The sequence below is a fragment of the Pezoporus wallicus genome, unplaced genomic scaffold, assembly GCF_028554395.1.
Source record: "Pezoporus wallicus isolate ANWC-B61680 ecotype Strahan unplaced genomic scaffold, APGP_CSIRO_Pwel_v1 contig_3486, whole genome shotgun sequence".
In the NCBI taxonomy this organism is placed as follows: domain Eukaryota; kingdom Metazoa; phylum Chordata; class Aves; order Psittaciformes; family Psittacidae; genus Pezoporus; species Pezoporus wallicus.
This window is the reverse complement of record NW_026642292.1, coordinates 1997687-2022501: the sequence shown is the minus strand read 5'-3', so window position 1 is coordinate 2022501 and position 24815 is coordinate 1997687. Positions and strand designations below refer to the sequence as shown.

The 24815-nt window shown below is 39.8% G+C and overlaps 1 protein-coding gene across 29 annotated transcripts in view; it reads left to right on the top strand.

The window, feature by feature from the left end:
* The window catches only part of NRXN3 (neurexin 3), a 1038145-nt gene that overhangs the window by 884548 nt on the left and 128782 nt on the right, over nt 1–24815 (top strand). For all 29 annotated transcript variants that reach the window (XR_008974789.1, XR_008974788.1, XM_057428531.1 and 26 more), the window contains one exon: nt 10340–10511. Coding sequence is in view for 27 of the 29 variants with exons in the window: in XM_057428531.1 (XP_057284514.1) it covers nt 10340–10511 (172 nt within the window). In the remaining 2 variants the exon portion in view is untranslated. The remainder of the gene's footprint in view (nt 1–10339; nt 10512–24815) is intronic.

The following is a 24815-nucleotide window of genomic DNA, read 5'->3' as shown; positions in this document are numbered from 1 at the left end:
GATGTGCCCAAAAGAGGCTGTGACCCTGTGGAAAGCCTGTGATGGAACAAGCTCCTGGCAGGACCTGTGGACCCATGGGGAAAGGAGCCCACATGGAGGTGGTTTGCTGACAGGACTTGTGACACCATGGGGGACCCATGCTGGAGCAGTCTGTTCCTGAAGGTCTGCACCCTGTGGAAGGGACCAGTTCTGGAGCAATTCATGAAGAACTGTAGCCCATGGGAAGAACTCAGGTTGGAGAAGCTTGTGGAGAACTGTCTCTTGTGGGAGGAACCCCACTGTGGAGCAGGAGAAGAGTGTGAGGGGTCCCCCCTGAAGGAGGAAGGAGCAGCAGAGACAGCGTGTGATGAATTGAGTGCAACATCCATTCCCTGTCCCGCTGTGCTGCTGGGGGGAGGACACAGAGAAAATCAGGAGTAAAGTTAAGTGCAGGAAGAAGGGAGAGATGGGGAGAAGGTGTTTTAAAATTTGGGGTTCTATCTCATTTTCCTACTCAGATTTGATTGGTAATAAATTGAACTAATTTCCCCTGAGTCAAATCTGGTTGGCCTGCAACAGTAATGGATGAGTGATCTCTCCCTGTCGTTATCTCAACCCAAAAGTCTTTTGTTATATTTTCTCTCCCCTGTCCAGTTGAGGAAGAGGGGTGATACAGTGGTTTTGGTGGACACCTGGAGTCCAGCCAAGGTCAATCACCACAGTGTAACTGCCACTTTAGCTCTGTCAGTGCGCATTGTTGGCAATGTTATCCGGTGGATTAAAATTCCAAAGAAGACATTGCGAGATTAATGGAGATATTTTCCCCTGGAAGATCTCAGCTTTTGAACAAGTTGCTTGTTCTTGTGCCCTACTAAAATCTGACTTAGTACTGTAGTCATTTCTTCATTGAATGGATGTGACATTTTAGCAGCTGGTCATGTTTTTGTCTGAAGAGCGAGTTACATGGCAGCATTTAGAAACAGAAATGTAAAAGCCTGAATTTAATCAGCCAACTTCTGTAGTGCAGGAGGACTGCAGCAGCTTGTGGATGCTTTGAATGTAAAATGCAGCACGCAGTATTCATTGGTTCAGTCCTGTCGGAAAACAGAAGTGAATGTCAACATTCAGAATCGTTCCTGTTTCTGCCTTAGTTCCATAATAATATATAAAAGGTATCATTTCACAAACTTTCCAAGGTATACTATTAATATTCTCAAAAGCCATCTTTAGAATGTTTATTCCTAATTATAATTGAGTTCACACCATCAGATAGGGCAAGTTTTCATGATGCATATTGTGAGCTGGGGGAACAAATAAGGCATCTGAATAAAATATTTACTAGTGAACCAATGAGCAGGTATCGCTTTCTTAATTCGTTTTGCATTCTGTTTCCCTAGGAAATGTCCCTTTCAGCATTCTGCTAATTTCTGTTTCTTTGCTCACATTACAAGATCCCTTCATGAGAGGGATTAACACCATTATGGCTGGAGCTTCACCAGCTGTGTAATAACAATTGTTTTCCACAAATTGTGTGGCCTAAATGCACCTGCATGTATTTCTTGTAACATTTTACCACCTGGTAATTGACTGCCAGTGTACTGGTGCTTTCCTAGGTCATGGGAACAAAACATTTAATTGGGCACACAGTCTTAGGCGCTGAATAGCACAGAAGCAAGCCTCCCTTTTAAGACTGCTGAGTATCACTGATTACTAGGCTTTGCTCAACAGGTGTCAGATTTAAGTAATAGCAACTACATGTACCACAGTGTTCCTCAGAGTTTGAGGAAATGGGTTTAGGATGTCCTTAGTACAAGGCTGGACATGGTAATGATGATACTGTAAATCAAGATACTCTGCCTGATATTAATTATTTGTACTGCAACAACATCTGGAGGCCCCACTGAATATCAGGACTCCACTGTGGTAGATAATATACAAGTATACTTTGATAAGCCTGTGGTTTCAGAGTATTAAAAGACAGAATGGAGAGAGAAACAGAAGTTGCTTATTCAAGGTACAGTGGAGCAGCAGCAAAAGCAGAAAATAAGTCTTTCAACCATGTACTCTAACTAGGCTCGCTGTATGAGTGAGTTAAAATTTGAAAGGCCTCAACATGTACTGATGGTATCACCTTACATGAAATATGGAAACTTCTGGTGCCAAGTTAATTCCTAGATGTAATTCTGATGATATTGTGTATTAATGTTACCTAAAAACCTGCAGTGATACATAAAGCTCTTATCAGGTCCAGGGTATCTGGGCTGAAGAAAACCCAAGTAGCTTCTTTATCTTGTACATGCTTTTATTTGGCTAAATATCTTGTCTTGTGTGTGATGTAGTACTTAATGAATCACTTCTGATCCTGCTAGAGGAGTTGTCAGAGGATTGAGTTCTTGTCTTTTTTTTTTTTTGGCTTGTTTTCAGAATAGTTTTGTTTGAGAAAGAAACCTTATTATTAGACAAGAGGCAAAGATGGAAAGAGGGAAAGGTGAAGGGAGAGAAAGACATAAGGTAAAAGTAAAGCAAGAGAACTGCAATTTCACAACCCACTGGTAACTCAGCATTTTTGTGATATTGCAAGGGTGTTTGGGAAAAAAAAAAAAAAATCCAGAAAAGGAAAGAATAAGGCATACTTTAGTATATGTTGCAGTATGAGCCATTAAAAGGTATTATCTAATAGTCTGTGTCCCACATAAAGTCAACTGGCAAAAAATGAAGGGCAGTTTGAAAAGTTTGATGAGCTCATAACAAGGTTATTGCTATACATTTTACTTAAGCTAAATAATGTGGTGTGTCCCAAAACAAAGAGTAGAGGTCATCTTTTGACACAGGGGACACTCCCAGAGAGCACTCCAGAATAAGACTGTTAGTCACAGTGAATAAGCCTTAAATGTGCAGCCCCATGGTAAGAGAGTGGCCAAAAGATATTATGTAGTCTTTGAACATAAAAGCCAAAGTGGTTGTGTAATTTGTGTAAACTAAAGTTAAAATTTTCTGGTGTCTACATTTGAAGAAAAGTATTAGTAAACTGAAGGAGTTTTGGAGCCGTAGGGATGATTAAATGAAAGATTGAAAAGCCTGCTTTCAAGTGAGAAACCCAGAGAGCTGAGTCTTTTTCTCTTATGCAGTATAATGCTCTTATGCAGTATAGAGCTGGAAGAGTCTGCAGTCACAGAAGGAAGAAGCTGGAGCCATAAGTCATCTGCTCTAGCATTTTCTTGCTTTGAGGCAGGACTAAATACAGCAGCCTGGATGTGGCAGATGTTTATCTAAACTACTCTTTCTAAATCTTCAATGAAAAAGATTTGATTCTCATTAATTTTTGTCAGATTCAGTGTTTCACTATACTTTATAAAATAAACCAGGAATGGTAAGAGCCTTCAAGAAAATTTTTACTTGATCACCATCTTACAAGTTATTTATAGAACTATGGCGCTAGATGGTTCTTCAGCATAGGAAGTAAAAGTTACATGAAACGGTAGTTATCTGCGTTTAAGAAACTGCTGAGCAAGAGGTTATATGCACATTGTTGTATTCAGTGGCTCTTGATTGACTTTCCTCCCATGAATTTGTCTGCTATTGAATGTATCCTAAACTTCTGAAACATCCTGTGACAGTGAGTTGCACAACTCATTTATGTACTGTCTCAAAAGGTACTTTCCTTGCTTAAACTGTATTACCAAATAATTATATTTGTATTTCTTTAAGTTATAAAAAAAAAAAAAAATAATGCTGAATATTGCTATTTTTATGGGGGTTTCTATATATAACTTTGAGTGTGGTACTTTTTTGAACCTTTTATATCTCTTTTTCTTTTTGAGACAGCCACACACAGATCTGTGTACTGTGTTTAAGAATTAAAGTCAAATGTGCTCCATTAGCTTACAACCGAGATTTTCCTTTTGTACAGTGGTCCTTTTCATTATAATTCTTGACATTCCATTTGCTTTTTGACCATGCTCAGTACTGAGCCAATCTCATCAAAGAAGCAACTGCAATAACTCCAAGGCTTCTTTCCTCAGCTGTAGATGTTCAAATCACAAATAAGTGTTTTTTCTAAAATGCATCCTATAGTTAACAAAGGATCAGTTTGAACAAGGATATATGGCCTCACGTAAAATTTTAGAGACTAGATTATAACAGTTGTCCTTTTTAGCCTTATAAATTATGTATCTGAAAGAATTGCTTCTTTTAAAAACCATGCCCCTGAGGGGTAATAATTTCTATTTATTTTGTCCTCTGTGTGTATCATTTTCTCTGATAAAGAGGTTTGCAACTTGCATTTAGTAGATCTGGTTCAGCACCTTAAAGAATCATTAACAGGCAGTACATAAAAAAAACCTTTTCTCTGCTTCTTATAATAGCCCTCAAAAATCAGCCAAAATTGGCTAGTCTGTGTACTTCTTTTCACCCTAAAAACTTTTTTGTTGTTGTTTCAAGAAACAAGTATTGTAGCAGTAAAGAAGCACTGTAAAGCATTGGAACTGATTAAAAGCTCCCAAGTCAAGTGTGCTTCAGTGCCTGTCATTTCTTTAACAACATTTGCTGCTTTGTTGATTATTATATTTGCCAGGGTGGCTGTACTGATGCTTGAGATGCCTTCCCTACCACCATTATTTGGAGAAAGAAAGACCATCCAGTAAGCCATCCCTTTAATAAGATACAGAGTTTTGTATGCATCGAATTCTGATTTTAGACTTAGCTCCCAGTGGTATTAAAAGTGGCATTAAATATGACCAGAGAGAGAGGAACAGAAGTATCTGCATAGCACTCTCTACTGAATACAGGTTCTAATATTTCCATTCTTAAATCCACTTATATATATATTGGAAAGGGCTGTCCAGCCATACCTCTTACACCTTCAGTTCTCCTGGATACCTTGCTGCATTTAGCACTGTTGTGCAAAGTCCCCCTATCCACAGAAAGTGAGCAACCTAACAGCTGGACTAACATCCAGAATCAGGTTTAAGGCAAAACAAAAATAAGAAAACAACCAGGCAAGCAAACAAGCAAACAAAACCCCAAAGGAGATCAAGCAAAAGAGACATGAAGTGGAAAAAAAAAATCATAGAGGGGTTTTCTAAAACATAGACTGCAAATCTGAGAAGCCTAAGTGGAGGGAAGCTGTTCCAGGAAGAGCAGTGCTTGGGGTTAAAAAGAAATGCATAATTTTTCCTGAATTTAGAGGGTACCAGAGTTGGAGTATATGCATGTGGAACTTGGGAAAGAAGGGGGCGGGGGTGGGAGAGAAAAAAAAAAAAAAGTAGTTTACAAAACCTTCCTACAGTGTGAAATGGCTTGTTATATTACTGAAAAAGCATGTGTCACTTTCAAATGAGAGCAGCAAAATCAGCAGTCATCTCCAAGAAGCAGTAACTAGGAGTATTGTCTGCAAGGTAATGTCTAGTCATGTTGGAACCAGCCAGGGTGGGAGGAGGAGGCAGTCTGCACAAAATGACTATTAAAAATTTATGAAGTAAAATGAGTGTAAGAAAACACAGTTATCCTGGGATTCTAGTTGGATTTGAGTTATATTTTACAAATGCTTTTTTTTTTTTTTTTTCTACATTTAGTTTCAGAAAAAGCAGCAAAGATACTGGGATAAATGCTGCTTCCACTTGCATCAGTAGGAATTGAGTTTCTTCAACAGAATTGATATCGATTCATACCGATGCAGCTTAAAGTAGGATTTGTCATATTTCCTGGGGTTCTCTCTCTTGGTTTTTGAAATTAAGTGCTTTCTGCACATAGGGAACAGCCATATACTTTCAGTGTGGACTATTTGAATTTTGAATTGAGAAAAAGAAGACCCAAAGGTGAACCCCCTTTCGGAGCAAACAGTACATGTGGCTGTTTGTGTATGTTTCCTCTCTAACAGATTCTAACCCTCAGCATTCTATGATTCTGTGTTTCAAACAGCTCATCTTACAGAATCACTGCCATTCCCATTTGACTTTCTTTGCACCTGGTCTGCTAGGTGCAAAGACAGATGTCTTCATGATTTAGAAGCACAGCATATAGAAAAAAAAGGCCTGACAATTTGCATGCAGACAGGCTCTAGTTCTCCTTGGGTGGAGGGAAACAAAACAAAAAACATACCTGCAAAAAGTGTCAGACCTCAGAAATGTTCCCATGATCCTTTCAGATGAAAGGAATGGGTTTTGGAGGAGTTGAAAGTAGAAGCTGAGAAAACATTAGGACCTGCTTCTCTTAGATTGTAGTTACTGTCAGGGCTGAAGGGATTGGGATTGTCAGAATATCATAAATGTTTAAGTAAAATATAGGTGGATTTATGGGGCTTGAGAGCTTGGAAAGATAGGTGACTATCATCCCTTTGTCACAGATGAAGAATCTGTTTCACGGAAAGAGAAAAAGTTGCCTGAAGTGAAATAATGTTAGTTGCAGATCTCCTGATCCAGGCTGTAGATTAGCCCCTTTATCATTTAATAATGTTAAAAAAGTTTTGGTAACAGTGCATATAACAAAAAACTGTTGCCAGGATTCAGTGGAAGGACATGATGTAGAATAAAAGAGGTCAGGGTGAGGCCTTGTACATTCTTTTTAGTACTTTGCTTTTTTGTTCTTACAATTTTCTACAACCATTCCACTATGTGATCATAATTATTTGTCTGAAGTCTCAGAGACATCATGGCAGAATTTTGTCTCCAGAAGGACTGTAAGTGAAGAAATGGTAATGTGGCTTTTGGGAGTAGCAATTTTATGGGACAAATTAGCAAAAGATAAATTCTTGATGAACTTTAAAAATCCTTTTTGGCACAGCAGCCTTAAATAGAGAAGGGGGGAAGTAAAATACAGATTGAATGCCGAGTTCACTTCATTATTTATAAATAAAATGGCCCTCAGTTTTCCAAGGTTTAGTGCCAGCGCTTGATGTCACTTGAGGGTTTCAAAAACATTAATTAATGGTCACCTTTTTATGGACAGTGTTTGGGGCAGCCCAGTGAATAATGATGCAGTATGTTAAATACTGCATCATACATGCTGTCTGTTAGAATTCTCTTGAGCTCTTCTGGAACACTGATGTGGCTGTGGCTCTGTATATTCAGCTTTTCCCTTTTTGTAAGGTTAGGATTCATTTTTTTTTCCTCTAACTACAAAATAAACATTACAGATAGTGGCTCAAAGGTAAACCTTTCTTTGTCACATACTTTGTGGTCTTGTTAAGACTTGTGTTTTGTAATGTGGAAAGAAAATCTACTAGCTGACTGAATGGGGAAAGGAATGAAAGGTCACATCCATCATGAAGTGTTAAAGCTTAACGGTAAAGCTTATCTTTCAGATTTAGAAGAATGGTAGGTCTTGGTAAATGCTGCTTTTAATGAGGTGGTGTAGCGTAGGAAAGCGGAAATGTAGAGATTTTGAAAATCCTGGATTTGCCCCATGTCCATGGTCACTGTTACTTGCTCCAAGATTTTCATTATGTTTTGCTTTAACTTCTCATTTTTGTTTTTTTTTTCTGCTGAGAATGCACAAACTAATTGTTGCCTATTTTCATAGTGTCTGTTGCCCTGGAAATATTGATTTCATGAATAAACTATATCTGTGTGTGCAGTTTGGTTTCAATAGATGTACTGTGTAATATTTTGTTTTATCCTGGTAACTGGAACAGAACCATTTTCATTACAAGCTCCTACTCAGTCCAGAGAAGTGTATCAACATCTGGCATGAAGTCGTACTTTTGCAAAACTTGTTGAAGTGTCATAGGCAGCTCAGCCCAAAGTGGGACTGAAGAGAGCTGGAACAGGCTTTTGGTCAGACTTGTGATAGTTTGGGTTTTTTTTAGACACATTTTTAAATTTCTCAGTTGCAACAAAATGTCACACTACTTTTAGAAGGGCTGGTGGTCCCTTGGCTGTGGGAGTGGGGAGCAATCTTCTTGAAAGGGTAGGGCATCAGTTTGCTCATTTCCATCCTCTCTCCGGCAGCCTGAAGGCCACTGGTACTTTGGAGTCCTCTGTTTCCAGAATCTTATCTCTTTTCCAATTTGCCCTCTTATCCATGGATTATCACTAGCCCTTTAAATAGGGTTTTTCCTTCAAGCGCCAGGAAAGGGAATGACAAAAGGCGCTATCTCCTTTTCCTCAAAGGAGAGATCAAAAACGTTTTCTCCTTCTACAGAGGAGATTAGCTAAACTTCCTCCTGTCCCTTTCTGCACTTGCAAGTTTTTATCTCTGCCTTGTTAAGCCTGTAGGGCTTGAAGGTACAAAGCTTTCACTTTACTGAATATCTCTTAATCCCTTCCTCTTCTATGGTGGTGGTGATCTGTTCTGTTAGAGAAGGCACAGCTCTTCATTTTACCTGCTCACATTATGCCTTCACCATGGTGAACTGTCCTCAGAACAGCCACAGTTTGCAAAAGAAGGCTGATGTATTGATGGCAATTGAAAAGTTATCGGAGAGATTGTCCAGGAGCACCTTGCAAAGCCACATGGAGTCAGTAGTCAGGTTTCCTGGTCAGTAGACTTTCTTTGAGTCTTTGAGCAAAAATAGATTGCTTGTTCTTTGCTAATTGCTATGCAGATAAAGATAATGTTATGGTTGCCATCAAAAGATTCACTAAAGCAGTACTGGGATACTATATACTTTGTACGTCAAAGAAGTGGTAAAGCTGTGCTAGCAATGGCTTTACCTGAGATAAATCTTGCTGAAAACTCCCTTGTTTTTAGGATAGCATGGGAGAAGAAAGGTTGATTGTTTTTAAATAGTATCTGAGTTCATGTGTCTGCTGGGAGCAACAATACATTTACCCCATGTTCTAGTGAAAAAAGATTATTGATATCTTGAAGGGGAATCTATTCAAAGCATAGCATTCAAAACATAGCACTGTGAATATACATGTGTGCTGCTATTCAGCGTACAATTAGCAGTCTAAAATCTACCGTTATAATGGAAGGAAAATCAGGGTGCTTACTGTTACTGTGCTAAACTTCAAGTAGTTGAAGCACAGTCAAAAGTTTTTGAACTACCTCTTCAGCTACAGGACTGGTTTCCTTTCCTGGTATAAATGTTGTAGTCTGAGGACTAGGGGCAGGGGTGTTAGGAAGAAAGTCCAAAAAAAGAAGAGCATTTAGGATATAAGGAACTTGAGATGAGTGTTTTGGTATGACTAAACTTTGAAATGTAAGGTAAAGCAGGAATCAGAAAAGGCCTCTGTAAGGAATTATAAGACCTGGGGGTTTTAAGGACAAGTTCTGTTAATACCAGGAGAAGGGAATAAATCTATGAGAGGAAAATGAGGTGGCCCTCTAAGTACAGGAGGAGAGGTTTCTTTCTTTGCTAAAATTTGCTAACATGAATGCACTGAAGTCAGTCAGTGTAACAGTCTTGAAGGATGCAGTTGTCTTTTCACCAAGCAGATATGTAAGGTACTAACAGATATGCAAGACAATAACAGCAACAGAATTGTCTCTTGCCCCCTTAGCGTACCTTTTGAGGAGGCTATATTTGCATACAAGACCACTTACACTCTGTTGTTTTTTCCTTGAGTTTTCTATTGAGACGGTTAATGAAGTTATTGCTAATTTTATAGTGTGGATGGCTAGCAAACATAACTCTTGCCATATGATACATTTTAGTTCTGCCTGTCTGCACCAGAGTTGAATCCCTGCATTCCTTTTAATTGTATATTGTACAGTGACAGGAATTTCTGTCATTGTTTAAGTTAGTAGTATTAAATGTTTTAGGAAAACACTATGGAAGACTGCCTTATTGGTAAGGCACTACTTGGGGTGTGATGTAGGAAAGATGGTGGCCACTACTGTTTTTTGAGAATATGGGAGGTTTTTCTTTTGATTTAAGACCAGTCAGCTTCTCTCAGGTGGTCATTGGCTAGTTACATTTTTGCTTTCTTCAAAATCCATTCCTCTTGCAACTGCACTCTTCCTGCTAGATCTCAGTTATTTGTTTTGGGCTAGGGGCTGCTTGTTTCCCAAGCAGAATAACGGAATGAAAGTTGTTGGGATATACAGCCTACCAGTGGCTGCATTTCAGATGACAATTGGACAAATGACTGCTAATAATCAGTAGATATGTTGCTCAAATTAATATTTATCCCCATCTCCTGTTTTTTGTGGCCTGATCTACAACCTGTCTTTGATGTTTTAAGAGAACAAATGAGTCAGTACATTCAGGTGAATGCTGTAAAGGAGAGTTCAAAAGACAATGTATTGAAGCAGAGTCAATGAAATGCGTCCTGACAAAGCTCAAAATGATGCTTCTGTGTATTCTTCAGTGCTATCTACCAGCACAATTACCCATTAGGTATTTGTATCAGGGCAAGAACATACTCCTAATAGGCATCAATTTACAAGTGTTTATTTATTTTTTCTTTTATTTTAGGAGCAAGGCAAGATTGGTGTAGTCTTCAATATTGGCACGGTGGACATCTCTATTAAAGAGGAAAGCACACCTGTAAATGATGGCAAATACCACGTGGTACGCTTTACCAGGAATGGTGGCAATGCCACACTTCAGGTTGACAGTTGGCCAGTAAATGAACACTACCCAACAGGTATATACTTTTTTCTTATTTTTCTCTTTCAGTGTATCTATACCTATAAACTAATGTTTAGTAACAACTTATGGCTATATAAATCTTTCTTGCTTCATCTCAACAATAAATTTACCAGCCTGGTGGTGCATATACTGTCTCTTGGAAAACAAAATAATGGTCCTTTACATTGGAAGACTAAGCATGCCAATTGTGTGGTATGCACACAGACCTGCTATTACGGAGGGCTCTAAGTGAATCCTGGTTCTGCAGAGATTTACAAACTTATTTAACAACAAACTTGGTTTTGCTACTTGTGATATTTTCTAGCAATTTAAGAGAGAAAAGTTTTGAACAGAACTTATAAAAGGAGAGGTGACTCTAACCACACCCAAGGTACTGTCTGTGTCTATATATAGATCAGAGTTGAAGTGTAAGGGATATGGAAGATTAAGTTGCAAGTATTTGGGCAGGCATTATGATTGCCTCATTATTTTTCAACATCTGAATTTTACTCTCGTCTTTAGGTTGACAGATATACAGGTTGACACATAATCTAGCAAAAACTGACAAATTTTGACTTTAGATCAAATTGCAGTGGAACAATTCAGTATCTCTTTGGCAATAATCACCCTAAGTCCACCAGAAATAATGAACTAGAGGCTTTTGAGTCACTGTCCCAGGTTTTATCCCACCACTGGCAAACCAGTACTTCTTAATACTGTATGTCACCGTGCTTAAAGGCCAAACTCACTTTAAGGGAAGAACAGATTGCTGTATGTAATGCTGACAGTGCACAAGATAGCTGAGGCTTAGTGGTGTGCCTGGTTACAAAAGGCAGGAGGACCACAAGGAAAGAACTGCATTGATAACCACATTCTTCTTATTCACATGTTGTTGTCTAAGATCAAGCTGTGATCTTCTTGTTGGTTTCCAGAATTAAGTCTAAACAATATCCAGTTCTTCCTTTCTAGGTTGTACATAAACTGACTTGGGACAGAAGGAAGAATTCTATGATAAACATGAGGGAATTTGCTATCTGTGTAGGAGTTACCCACAAGCGCAACCCAAAGTTACAAGAAATATCCTAATTGTTCATACAATGTTACAGTAATAAATTACTCCAAGGCGATAATTTCATCTCTTCCACTCACTCAGAAAGTGCACAAGAAAGTTTTGAATGTGAGTGGTTTATGCTGTACCACATATTCAACATGACACTTTGACAGTGTTTTGGTGATGTACATGCAGAAGAGTACATTTTAATAATTATCCATATTTCTATGAAATAATTGCTTTCAAAGAACAACATGACAGACATGCTGAGTTAGATTCTAGCCATGCTAGCCATTGCTTAGAGAGGGAAGTACAGCTAGGAGTGGCTCAAACTGAGCATCTTTCTGTTTCTTCCATCAATTATTTTGTGGTAAAATACCTCTGATCCAGTTGGTAGCCAATTACAGTCAGTAAACCCCCATGAATAAATTTTATTATTATATTACTTGCCGTACTAAGCCCCTGGTGCAAAGAAACAAAATGTTCAGCACATTTCTTTAGAGATTTTATTTAGATTTTTTTAGAGATTTTTTTTAATAGAAAATAAATCACTATCTCACTATCTCAATATCCTCTGCTTCTGTCTTGAATAAAGATGTTCCTAAGCTTTCATTAGATGTGTATGGTTTTATAGAATTAGCATTAATCTTTTGGTCTGGGCTAGTGTTGAGTATATGCAGTTGTACCCCAAGGGAAAAGGACACCTTTGTATTCCAGACACCTTTTCCCTTCTGTTCATATATTTAAATTTCTGGCTGTTTCCAGATGGTGAAGTTTTCAGACTGTCTCCATGAAAAACAGGCTTGTGGGATCATACTGTATGTGTGTGCATGTGTCTCCCTTATTTTTGCAGTTTCTTTCAAACTGATTTTTTAGCCAAATTTAAAAAGGGGTGAAAGTTGAAAAAAAAAACCCCAAGCTAAACCAAAGCAACAAAGATCCTACATGGCATGGGAAAATAATCAAAGGAGAAGAGGGAAGTGCTCCATCCCTCCCAGAGGAAAGGACTGTGGCTTGATGTCAGTTTCTGTTGAATGCCAGAATATCCATATAATGAAGAGGCATTATGAATGCCTCAGATTCAGGAAAAGCTTCCATGAGCCAATAACTACAGGAAACCAGTCCTTATTAGTTCCATTTTCTGGGCAATTAACAGCTTAAAAGAAGAGCAAACATGAGCTTTTGAAATTCATAATTTGTTGTCTTTCACAGACCAAAATTGCACTAGCGTTCCTCAAGACCAGAGCTCCGGTGAACACCTGTAAAAATCTTTGTGTTTAGGTTGCCCCATGCTAATCCAACGTTTCAGCTGCAGGCTGCTGAAACTTCAATTCCTATCAAACTTATATAATAATAGCTAAGAAATCTGGTCGTTTATGCATATGATCACTTAAATTCTGGAAACACAGTTATTTTCAGTTTTTTAAAAAATCATGTTTGTAGCACATGCATATTTGTGTATCCTGTGTTGTCTGTAATATGAACCATTTCACCTGCACTTGATTTTCTTCACAGTGCTACAGGCTAATGATTGCAAATTTTATAAAATGGGTAAATTATCTTCCACATCATCACACATAGGGCAATCTTCGGGCTCCAGGGCTGCATTCTGAATGGCATTTCCATGCTCCTCTCTGAATTTTATTACCTATAGAAGGATTATACATTACGCTCATAATTACTTGCTCAATGAAAAATACAAATAAAAGCGGGGTATCCATTAAAGGAGCAAAGAGGGAGAATATTGGCTTTCCTTAAAACACAGTCCTCAGTTAAATTGAAATCAAGTGAAACTAGCCCAATGGGACTGAAAGACTCCAAAGCTGTATTTTTGCAACTTCAAATAAAAGGTAAGGAAGTGGAAGGAAAATTGAAAAGCAACAAACTTTCAATTCAGGCACTGACATTTTGGTTTTTTATAGCATCCAACTGTATCTCAGCTGCAATATGAGACTTGTTCTTTCTTGTGAGGAAAAGGGTTAGAGAGAAATAGTAAAGGAGTGAATTAACTTGGAGCTAAGGTTGGCTAAACTTTGAGACAAATAATTCCAATCATTAGGAATGATCTCTCACCATTCGTACAATTCAAATCCTGCCAGTAAGACTGAACAGTGGCCCAGTATATGTATCTGAGACAAAGCTCCTGAGAACTGGGTGATGGCAAATAGCAGCATTAGCACTGGGGCTGTTAGCTGCAAATTCAGATGTCATGGTCTAGTTCAGCCAAAACCATTGAGTTATTAATGATTTATTAGCATTAGTTTTGCCCTTTTTCTTCTCCCTCAAGTACACAGTAAGGAGATGGGCTTTTCCATAGGCTGTACTGATCCCTGATGCTTGTTTCATGAAGCTGGTCTCCATAGTGTATTTCTTAGTCAGGGGATCCACCTTTTGCTACGCCCTAAAGTACAGTTTTCCATTACTGCTTCCCATATGTTGTCTCACGTGCCTTCACCCTTTGGTGTATATACCATATAACAGGTTGTGCTTTGTCACTGTCATTTGCTTGCTTTTTTTTTTTTGGCTGAGACACTTTTCTATATCTAAATAAATCTTCTTAACGATGAAGTAGGAGAACCTACTACATCATTTTGGTAGGATCATTTTGGACCAAGAGTTCAGTAAGAGGAAGTATTTGACGTACTTTTATTTCAGGTTACAGAAAAATCCATCAAATTTGAGGCACTTTACAGTGGGATCAAGTCAGCAATTATCAGAAGAGCTAAAAATAAACCTCTGTTTTGATACAGAGCTGGGATACCTCAGTCCCTAAATTTTCATTAATTCTTAGGAGATTTTTTTTTTTCCTCTGTCTACTGTCTTTCTTGCAAAGAAATACTTCACTTATTGCAGATTATTTGCAATTTATTATTGCAGATTATTTAATCTGCAACAAATTATTATTGCAGATTATTGCAGATTATTTGCAAACAAGCCTGATATTCCTGCTCATTCATCTATGCGCTTGACTACATTTTCTGCAGTAGAAAAAGAAGCAAAACTAGGGGAAGATCAGCTGTAAAGCAAGAGTATCAGTGACATCAAAGTCTTAATTGGAGGAATGTTTTAAAGGAGAAGATTAAAGGAAGGAAAGAAAAAGGAAGGAGGAGGTTATAATTTAAAGATATACATCATTTAGCAAGAAAACTGTAGCCTGGATTTTATGACTGCATTTAAAGAATAAGATATAGGACAACATTAAACAATCCTTATCAGGATTCATTAGTTCATCCACCTGATACAGATTTTATATTTTTCCCCTTTATTATTCTCCTGATTGATCTCTCAGCCTTCTTGTAGGGGTCTCTGCCCTTTCAAACAGCATTAATTTGCAGTTCTGTTGGTACTGAATGAAAGGAAATTCATTTTCTCTCTCAAGTCCATGTCTTAAAAGAAGTTGAATTTTAGGAAAAGCTGGACCGTTAGCTCTAGACAGCAAAACTCCAGAGACTCTTTGACTGCTATGGCAAGTACTGTGGTCTGATAAGTGCATACCTGTAAAACAAAAGGTTGGTTCTTAGACCCTGATATATGTACTGGCATTTTCATTCATGACAGTTTCAGTCCCAAGGACTGAACGCCCCAAACCGTTGGGGCATATCTTGTTTAAATTCATTTGAAAGGAATCTAGTTTGTATTCCCTGAGAGCATTTCAGTATGTGAACCAAGGTGTAGCAAGTGGAGAGAGCTGGGAGGTACACCTTGGAGGCACAATCTTGAGTCAAATGAAAATGCTGGTGTAAATGGATCTTACTGTAGTATACAGCTGGAGCTGGACAGAGGAACTCATTCTTTCATTACTCCTTCCCATACTCATGTTGCTTAAATGGTGAAATTTTGTTTTATACCGCCTCTCATATTCTGCTCAGTGGGATCACTACCAGTAATGGCTTATGAAAAGTGGACACACAGGAGTGGAAACGATCAGTCAGGAGACAGGGGAAGATCACAGTATCACACAGTATCACAGTATGCTAGAGATTGGAAGGGACCTCGAAAGATCATCTAGTCCAATCCCCCTGCCGGAGCAGGAACACCTAGATAATGTTACACACGAATGTGTCCAGGCGGGTTTTGAATGTCTCCAGGGAAGGAGACTCCACAACCTCCCTGGGCAGCCTGTTCCAGTGTTCCGTCACCCTCACTGAGAAGAAGTTTCTTCTCAAGTTTAAGTGGAACCTCTTGTGTTCCAGTTTGTACCTGTTACCCCTTGTCCTATCATTGTTTGCCACTGAGTAGAGCCTGGCTCCATCCTCGTGACACTCCCCCTTTATATATTTATAGACACTTATAAGGTCACCCCTCAGTCTCCTCTTCTCTAAACTATAGAGACCCAGCTCCTTCAGTCTTTCCTCATAAGGGAGATGCTCCACTCCCTTAATCATCTTTGTTGCCCTGCGCTGGACTCTCTCCAGCAGGTCCCTGTCGTTCTTGAACTGAGGGGCCCAGAACTGGACACAATATTCCAGATGCGGTCTCACCAGGGCAGAGTAGAGGGGAAGGAGGACCTCTCTCGACCTACTAACCACCCCCTTCTAATACACCCCAGGATGCCATTGGCCTTCTTAGCCACAAGGGCACAGTGTTGGCTCATGGTCATCCTGTCGTCCACTAGGACCCCCAGGTCCCTCTCCCCTACACTGCTCTCTAACAGGTCTTTTCCCAACCTGTACTGGAACCTGGGGTTGTTCCTGCCCAGATGCAGGACTCTACGCTTTCCCTTGTTATATTTCATCAAGTTATTCCCTGCCCAACTCTCCAGCCTGTCCAGGTCTCGCTGGATGGCAGCACAGCCTTCTGGCGTGTCAGCCACTCCTCCCAGCTTAGTGTCATCAGCAAACTTGCTGATAGTACACTCAATTCCCTCATCTAAATCATTGATGAATATATTAAATAATACCGGTCCCAGTACTGACCCTTGAGGCACTCCACTAGTTACAGGCCTCCAACTAGACTCCGCCCCATAGACTACAACTCTCTGGCTTCTCTCCTTCAGCCAGTTCGCAGTCCACCTCACTACCTGATCATCCAGTCCACACTTCCTCAATTTAGCTGTGAGGATGCTGTGGGAGACTGTGTCAAATGCTTTGCTGAAGTCAAGGTAGACCATATCCACCGCTCTGCCATCATCCATCCACCGTGTTATTTCCTCATAAAAGGCTAAGAGATTGGTCAAACATGATTTCCCCCTGGTGAAGCCATGTTGAGTGCCCCTCTTAACCCTCTTATCCTTGATATGCCTTAAGATGGCACTAAGGATAAGGTGTTCCATCACTATCCCAGGGATGGGGGTGAGGCTGACCGGTCTATAGTTACCCGGGTCCTCCTTCTTGCCCTTTTTGAAGACTGGAGTGACATTTGCTTTCCTCCAGTCCTCAGGCACCTCTCCCGTTTCCCAAGACTTGGTAAAGGTGATGGAGAGTGGTCTAGCAGTGACTTCCGCCAGTTCCCTCAGCACCCGCGGGTGCATCCCATCTGGACCCATGGATTTATGGATGTCCAGATTGCTCAACTGGTCTCTAACCCATTCCTCATCGACTAAGGCAAACCGCTCCGTTGACCTGACTTCATCTAAGGTCTCAGGGGTACAGGGCTCTTCAGGACTGCCTGCAGCAGAGTAGACAGAGACAAAGAAGGCATTCAGTAACTCTGCCATCTCTGTATCTTCTGTCACCAGGGCACCCATCCCGTTCATCAGTGGGCCTACATTGCCTCTGGTGTTAGTTTTGTCTGCCATGTACTTGAAAAAGCTCTTTTTGCTGTCCTTGACCCTTCTTGCCAGGTTCAATGCTAAGGAGGCCTTAGTCATCCTAGCTGCCTTCCTACATCCTCTAGCAGCGGCCTTATATTCCTCCCAAGTGGCCAGCCCCTCCTTTCATGACCTGTAAACTCTCCTCTTCCACTTGAGCATACCCAGCAATTCCCTATTTAGCCACGCAGGTCTCCTGGCCCTCTTCCTTGACTTCTTTTATCGGCAGGAATGGTTTATGCTAGTTTAAAGTCTACACTGATCTGTATCTTTAGTAGTCTATGTGAGATGGAGTAATTCTTTCTCACCTGCTGTTGCCTGAAGTAAAACATTTTCCAGAAGTATAGGTGGTCTAGGTTGTCCTACCTATCTAAAATGTGAAAGACATGAAGTCTCTCTTCTTACGATATAATTTTCATTTACTTGGTGGAAAGATCCGAAATTGCCTGGTTAGTACCAGGCGTGTTATGTAAGACAAGGAAGAAACTGTCTGAGTTCCTACTTGCTTGCAAAGGAGTAGTGAAGAAGCTAGCGGATGTTATGGTAGGACCTCTCTCAATCATCTGCCAAAGGTCTTGGGACTCTGAAGAGGTCCCTGCTGACTGGAAACTAGCCAATATTGTTCCATTTTTAAAAATGGTGTGAGGAAAGAGCTTTGGAAATACAGACCTAGGTTATTCTAACCTCAATTCCTGGAAAAGTTGTGGAGTGTACTATACCGGATGTTATTGAAAGGTATTTAAAGAATAATGCAAACATCATGCACAGTCAACATGGGTTCACAAAGGGAAAGTCCTGTTTAACTACTTTGATATCCTTCTATGATAAGGTTGTCCAGCTAGGACGTGAAGGGAAGGTGGTGGGTATAATTTTTCTGGATTTAGTAAAGCTTTTGATACTGTCCCTCACAGCATCCTTCTGGACAAGTTGTGAGATGAGTGGGTGTGCAGTGTGCTGGGTGAAGAACTGGCTGAAGGGTTGTGGTGAATGGGGATACATCTGGCTGTTCCTCAGACTTCAGTTCTAGAGCCAATTCTGTTCAACATATTTGTCAATGATATGGATGCAGGAATTGAATGATGATACCAAACTCGAAGTGCTGTTGACTCTCTTAAAGCATAAAAGGCCTGGCAGAGGCATCTAAATAGATTGGAGCATTAGATAATCATTAATGGCATGAAACTGAACAAGTCGAAATGCTGAATCCGACAGGTAGGGCAGTCACACTTGGAACAAATATAAACTGGGAGAAGAGTGGCTGGAGATCAGCCCTACATTAAGGATCTGGGTGTGCTGGTCAGCAGCAGGCTCAGCAGGAGTCAGCAGCGTGCCCTGGGAGCCAAAAGGGCAAGCCATATCCTTGGATGCATCAAGCACAACATAACCAAACAGTCAAAAGAGGTGATTACCCTGATGTATTCAGTGTTGCTGTGGCCAAGCCTCAAGTACTGTGTGCAGTTCAGGGCCCCACAATTTCAGGATGTGAAGGTCCTTGAATGTGTCCAGAAGAGGGCAACAGGGCTGGAAGGCATGTCCTATGGGGAGTGGCTGGTGACTCTGGGGTTGTCTAGTTTGGAGAAATGGAGGCTGAGAGGCAATCTCATTACTGTCTACAGCTTCCTAAGGAGGATAACTGGAAGGAGGTGATCTCTTCTCCCTGGTATCCAGTGATAGGACATCTGGGAATGGTTCAAAACTGCATCAAGGGAGGTTCAGAGTGGGCATTAGGAAGCATTTCTTTATTGAGAGGGTGGTCAAACATTGGAACAAGGTTCCTAGAGAGGTGGTCAACAGACTTCACGTCTGTCAGCATTTAACATGTCTCACCTGTCGGTATCTCTAAAAATGGTTATACCCATCTCTACAAATCAAATTCCCTGAATTTTACACATTTGCGGCTACTGAACTAGAGTTCCCAGTCTGCTTTGAAACAGGTCATTTCTTGTTCTACTCAAGCCATTCCTCACCTTTCCCTTGATACTTTCAATCTCCTTCCACAAGTGGCATAATATTTTTGTTCAATAAAGTCCATTTCCCACCATATCCCTCTACTGGAGGGACATTTCTTTTCTTCATTCTTTTGGTTTTATTTAGTTTTTATCAGCAACATTTTCCTTCTCTCCCTCTGTGATTTCCCAGCCATGAGATAAATATCCTTGTATCTTACAAGCTAAATACAATTACTGCTATCAAAACTGGAGTTTTTCTCTCCCTGTAAAGGTCTTTTGGAAGCTGATAAACTGTTCAAGGCAAACTGCAGGCTTCTGCCTAATCCTGCGATTAAATATAACCACCCAGAAGACAGTAAGAGATAACTAGGGAGGGTGGGGGGTGTGGGGGGGAGGCAGGCAGGAGAGGAAGAGAAGAGGAAAAAGTGAATCCTCTCCTGAGATATTAAGAGGACATACACAAGGCTCAAGGTTACTTGTGAAGGAATTACATAAAACACACAAGAGCTTGTTATGATGAGGAATTTCCTCAGATAATGCAGAGGTTCTTGTAGTCATTAAAGGCAAAATTTAGTAGAGATTTTTTTGATGTAAAACATAAAGGGGAGCTGTAGGAAACAGCTCCCAGACGTGACTGCTGATTTTTATATATTAGTCTCCATCTTGTCTTTTTAAAACAGCAGGTCTCACAAGGTTGCATCCAGATTCTTTGTGCATGATGGCTTGGGTTCATCTTGCTGGCTTTATGCTGAGTATGGGGTGACAGTAGATTTCCCAAGTGTAAAGGAGTGGACTGAGCCAGATATTCGTGCTCTGTGTTTTCCTACATGCTGACCATATGAATAAGGGTAATTTAACCCTTCTGTTTGTGAAACAGAGTTAACACAAATCTTCTAGGAAATAGAGTACCTTAATTACAGAGGAATAGTGTTATACATGTAGTAAACTTTAATTATAACCAAGGCAGGATTACTGAAGAGAGATAGTCTTTATGAGTCAGTCCAATGAAGTTGAAGAAAGTAGCCTAATTTCTTGATACGTAAATTGATTTTTTTTTTTTTAAACACTGACATTTTAATTTTCTCCCTCTATATTTTTTTTAAACCTTTTGCATTTCTGAAAGCTTGTCTGTATTTTTTAACAGTTATCAAATGGCCTAATGGGATATTACCTCTCCCAACTTTGCTTTATTTAATTTATACTGCATTAGCCAAGGAGAAAATAAGTTTGGATGACCTAATAGCATCACTGGAGGATTTAAGAAAAGACTATATATCCTTTCTTCAGCTGACATGAGCTCTGATATTGTAAGTAATATGCAATGTAGTGATTATGAGTTCTCATGACCTTTGTAATACAGAGTCTAATGCTGATTGGGACATTAGCGGGAAAACTCAAAAGCAGAACTAACTGGAATGTCTGAGTCATTGCAACAAGTTCTTCCTTTCTAAGTTTGTACTTACCCTTGCTCATCACTTCAGTGATTCAGAATTCACTTCAGTGATTTCCAAATGTTGGGTATCTGAGTCTCTTTAGAGGAAATAACTGTTCCTTTGTGATTTGCAAAGCCTGGATTCTCCAGCCCAAAATTCCCTGTCTCTTTGAGAGTGGTTTTGGCATCTCCTCATTCCCTTTTCTTTCCACCCACCCCACCCTTATGACCCAAATTTGATTCCTACCTTCTTGTGCCCCTTTAACAATCCCTTACCTCCTTCAGACTCAAGGCTATTCCAATCTCCTCCTCACTTCTGATACCAAGGTAATAGTAAGAAGCTTGGCTGAATCCAGTTGCCTCAGTGAAAAAGCCTGTGGATCTTGTGCTTGACTACCTAAATTAATAATTTAGGTATTATTAATCCATTAATAATCCCTTTTGATGTGAAAACTAAAAGAATTTCTTTGTGGTACTGTCAAATCCCACTGTGGTCTTAATATTTTCCTATCCAAATGCCTTTGTGATTTGGTAATGATTTAGGAACAAGAACACTAAATTTTGATTAGCCCTGTGGGCTGAATGTGATCCCCAGGGTTGTTGTCATTCCTTTGTTTGTGGGTTTTTATTTTTCATATTGTACTCATTTTGTGGGACTTAAATGAGCTCTCAGATGTTTTCTATCACCATGAATTGGAGATGGCATGTAAAGTGTCTTTGACAGATTTACTGCATTTCATAATGAGCCTAAAACATATAAAAAGTGAGGGTTAATAAAACAGCATTGGAGAAGCACATTTTGAAGGAAGTACTGTGACATATGCTGAAAGATCTGCCAAGAGGGATGATTAAAGCATGACAAGTTGATGAAATCAAGAGTTGACTGTAGCTTGTCACTGCAGGGCCATAACATCTATAATATATTTATAAGGTTGGAAAACAGATAAATATGGCTACATGATATGAACACTCAATTTTCACCCTCTGTATCCACTGAGATACAAACCTACACACATTAAGTCACTAACAGGCAAACACACTTTGGAATCTGTACTAAAACACCCATCTTAATGCATGTACATCCATATTGGATGATGGGCCGATGATCCGACATGATAAAAAGTTATGTAAATCTTGTCACTATGCTCATGGTTTGAATTCTATCTACTTAGTCTTTTGCTTTCCTATAGGATGTATGATGCTGTTGTTCCTTTCTACTTTTTTGCTATCCCCAAACAGTTGCATGGAAATTCTGTAGGGCTTGTCTATCTTCCAAATTTTGTCTTTGAGGAGAGAGGAGAGGAAAGACAGACAGAAAAAAAGAAGTGGCCATATTGTGACTCCCAATACACATCCTTCCTCTTGAAGTTTCATTTCAAAAAAATGAATTCAATCCAGGCTCTTATGGCACACTTCATTTAAACAGTCTGCATGAGTTGCAGTCTCACCTTCACCAAATACCTCAAGCCCATGTCAGTAGTGGTCTATCAAGCACTGGCAGTTTTGTCAGCTTGGCAGTAAGAAACAGGAAAATGCATGGGTTTTTAATGAAGATATTTAAGGTAACCAGGCAGAACAAACAGTACACTGTTAGAATCACAGAATCATAGAATAGTTAGGGTTGGAAAGGACCTTAAGGTCATCTAGTTCTAAGCCCCCTGCCATGGGCAGGGACACCTCACACTAAACCATGTCACCCAAAGCTCTGTCCAACCTGGCTTTGAACACTGCCAGGGATGCAGCGTTCACAACTTCCCTGGGCAACCTTTTCCTGTGCCTCACCACCCGAACAGTAAAGAACTTCCTCCTTAAATCCAATCTAAACTTCCCCTGTTTAAGTCTGAAACCATTACCCCTTCTCCTATCACTAATGAAGAGTCCTTCCCCAGCATCCTTATAGCCCCCCTTCAGATACTGGAAGGCTGCTATGAGGTCTCCACGCAGCCTTCTCTTCTCCAGGCTGAACAGCCCCAACTTTCTCAGCCTATCTTCACACAGGAGGTGCTCCAGTCCCCTGATCATCCTCATGGCCCTTCTCTGGACTTGTTCCAACAGTTCCATGTCCTTTTTATGTTGAGGACACCAGAACTGCACACAATACTCCAGATGAGGTCTCACTAAGGCAGAGTAGAGGGGCAGGATCACCTCCTTCGACCTGCTGGTCACGCTCCTTTTGATGCAGCCCAGGATACGGTTGGCTTTCTGGGCTGCGAGCGCACACTGAAGCTGGCTCACGTTAAGTTTCTCATCGACCAACACCCTCAAGTCCTTCTCCACAGGGCTGCTCTGAATCTCTTCTCTGCCCAACCTGTAGCTGTGCCTGGGATTGCTCTGACCCAGGTATTATTTAACAGCAATAGGACTGAAAGGAGTTTACCTAAGGAGAGATACGGAGAATAGTATCTTCATTCAAGTAGCCATAACTGTCTAATTCCCACTTAGGATCCCGCAGATAGTCCTTGAGCTGTGGGAAAGAGGGGAGGAGGAATAAGAAGCTGTCCCTATTACTTACATAGCAGTCTCAATTACTGCTACATAATAGTCACATAAAAGTTTCTAACATGCAAATATATACCACAGAGGCAATACTAGTTTTAGTTTAGCCAAAATACTTTATCTTGTTTCTAGCCAGGATAAAGCAAATACTATCAGAAAGTACTGACAATTTCAGGAAAAGATTTTTTTCAATGCTCTCCAACATAACAGGTATGCATTAAATTGCTGCATTCTGTTAGTTGAATTATTGTAGCATCATTATTGCATCTTCCTGAATCAGACTAGATGTCCAGTATGTCAAATCTACAGGCAAATACCAAATACATCAGAAGAAAATTTGCTTTAATGGTCAAAATGACACTTCTGTCTGATGATCCTGCAATTCAGATGGTTTCTGTTCTGTCCTCTCAGAGGCTGTTTTTCCTCTAATAGGCGTCTTGAGCTGGAGAACGGCCAAGTGTCTTATGCTTTGGAGAATTACAGTAACCCACTATGGCAATAACAAAAATGTGCCACAAAAGATGTCCTTATCATCCTACTATTATACTTAGTTTGTGACCTGAAATATGAGGTTGTATAAGCTTTACATATTTTTATCATATCTACAGTCATTACATTTGTATTACCTTATCATCCTACTCCCAGTTCCTCTCTAGCTGGAATTTGATAGAAATTACTCTGTGTCGTGGTTTATTATACTTAGTTTGTGACCTGAAATATGAGGTTGTATAAGCTTTACATATTTTTATCATATCTACAGTCATTACATTTGTATTACTCTGTTGGAAAGCAAATGCTTTCTTTTTACTTCTCATTCATTTATTCAGGGAGACATGACCACGTGGAAATACTCCCAGTTCCTCTCTAGCTGGAATTTGATAGAAATTACTCTGCTGTATTGTTAACACATTGCTCAGCCAAATTTAAACCAAACCAAAACAAATGTAGGTAGTTTTGTGACATCTGTATTTTTTTTTTTTCATTTCTCTTACTTTTTTCCATTGCTGATCTTGATTCTCAGTATCAGCACCTTCCTCTTATCTTTGTCCTATGGACCAGGATTCTTTGTAAGCGGAATTCTTTCAACACAGAATGAATACTTAGGAAAAGTTATATTAACTTTTGACAGGAGTATTATGGCATGTAGTATAACTCATGAAGAGATGAGTTTTACAATTCCCCAATCCTGAGCATGCTGTATGTCAGAATGATGATTTAAAGTATGCCAAGACGTAGTATCCATATGGCACCTTTCTACCCTTATTATTCTAACAAGAAGGGTTATTCTCACCCTTCTTGTTTATAATATAAGAACCCTGTGCTGGGGAGGTTCCCTAAATACTGGGATTGTGTTCTTATGCTCTCTACAGGCCTTTGAATCCCTGTCCTAGAGAAACTTCAGTGCAAAACAGGTGTATACACATAGGATACAAGCCATGGGTTTTTATCTTTTGTCTCTTTGACTTCCAGCATACTTCTTGATAAAATCATAACTATGCCATTTTCCATGAATAATAATTACATATTGACGTAGGTATATCCTAATAGCTTAGTCTTGCTAACATTTTCTAGGCTAAAGTATACATCTGCTCACATAAGCATGCTTACCCTAACTGTCTGAATCCTGAAATGTTATGATCTGT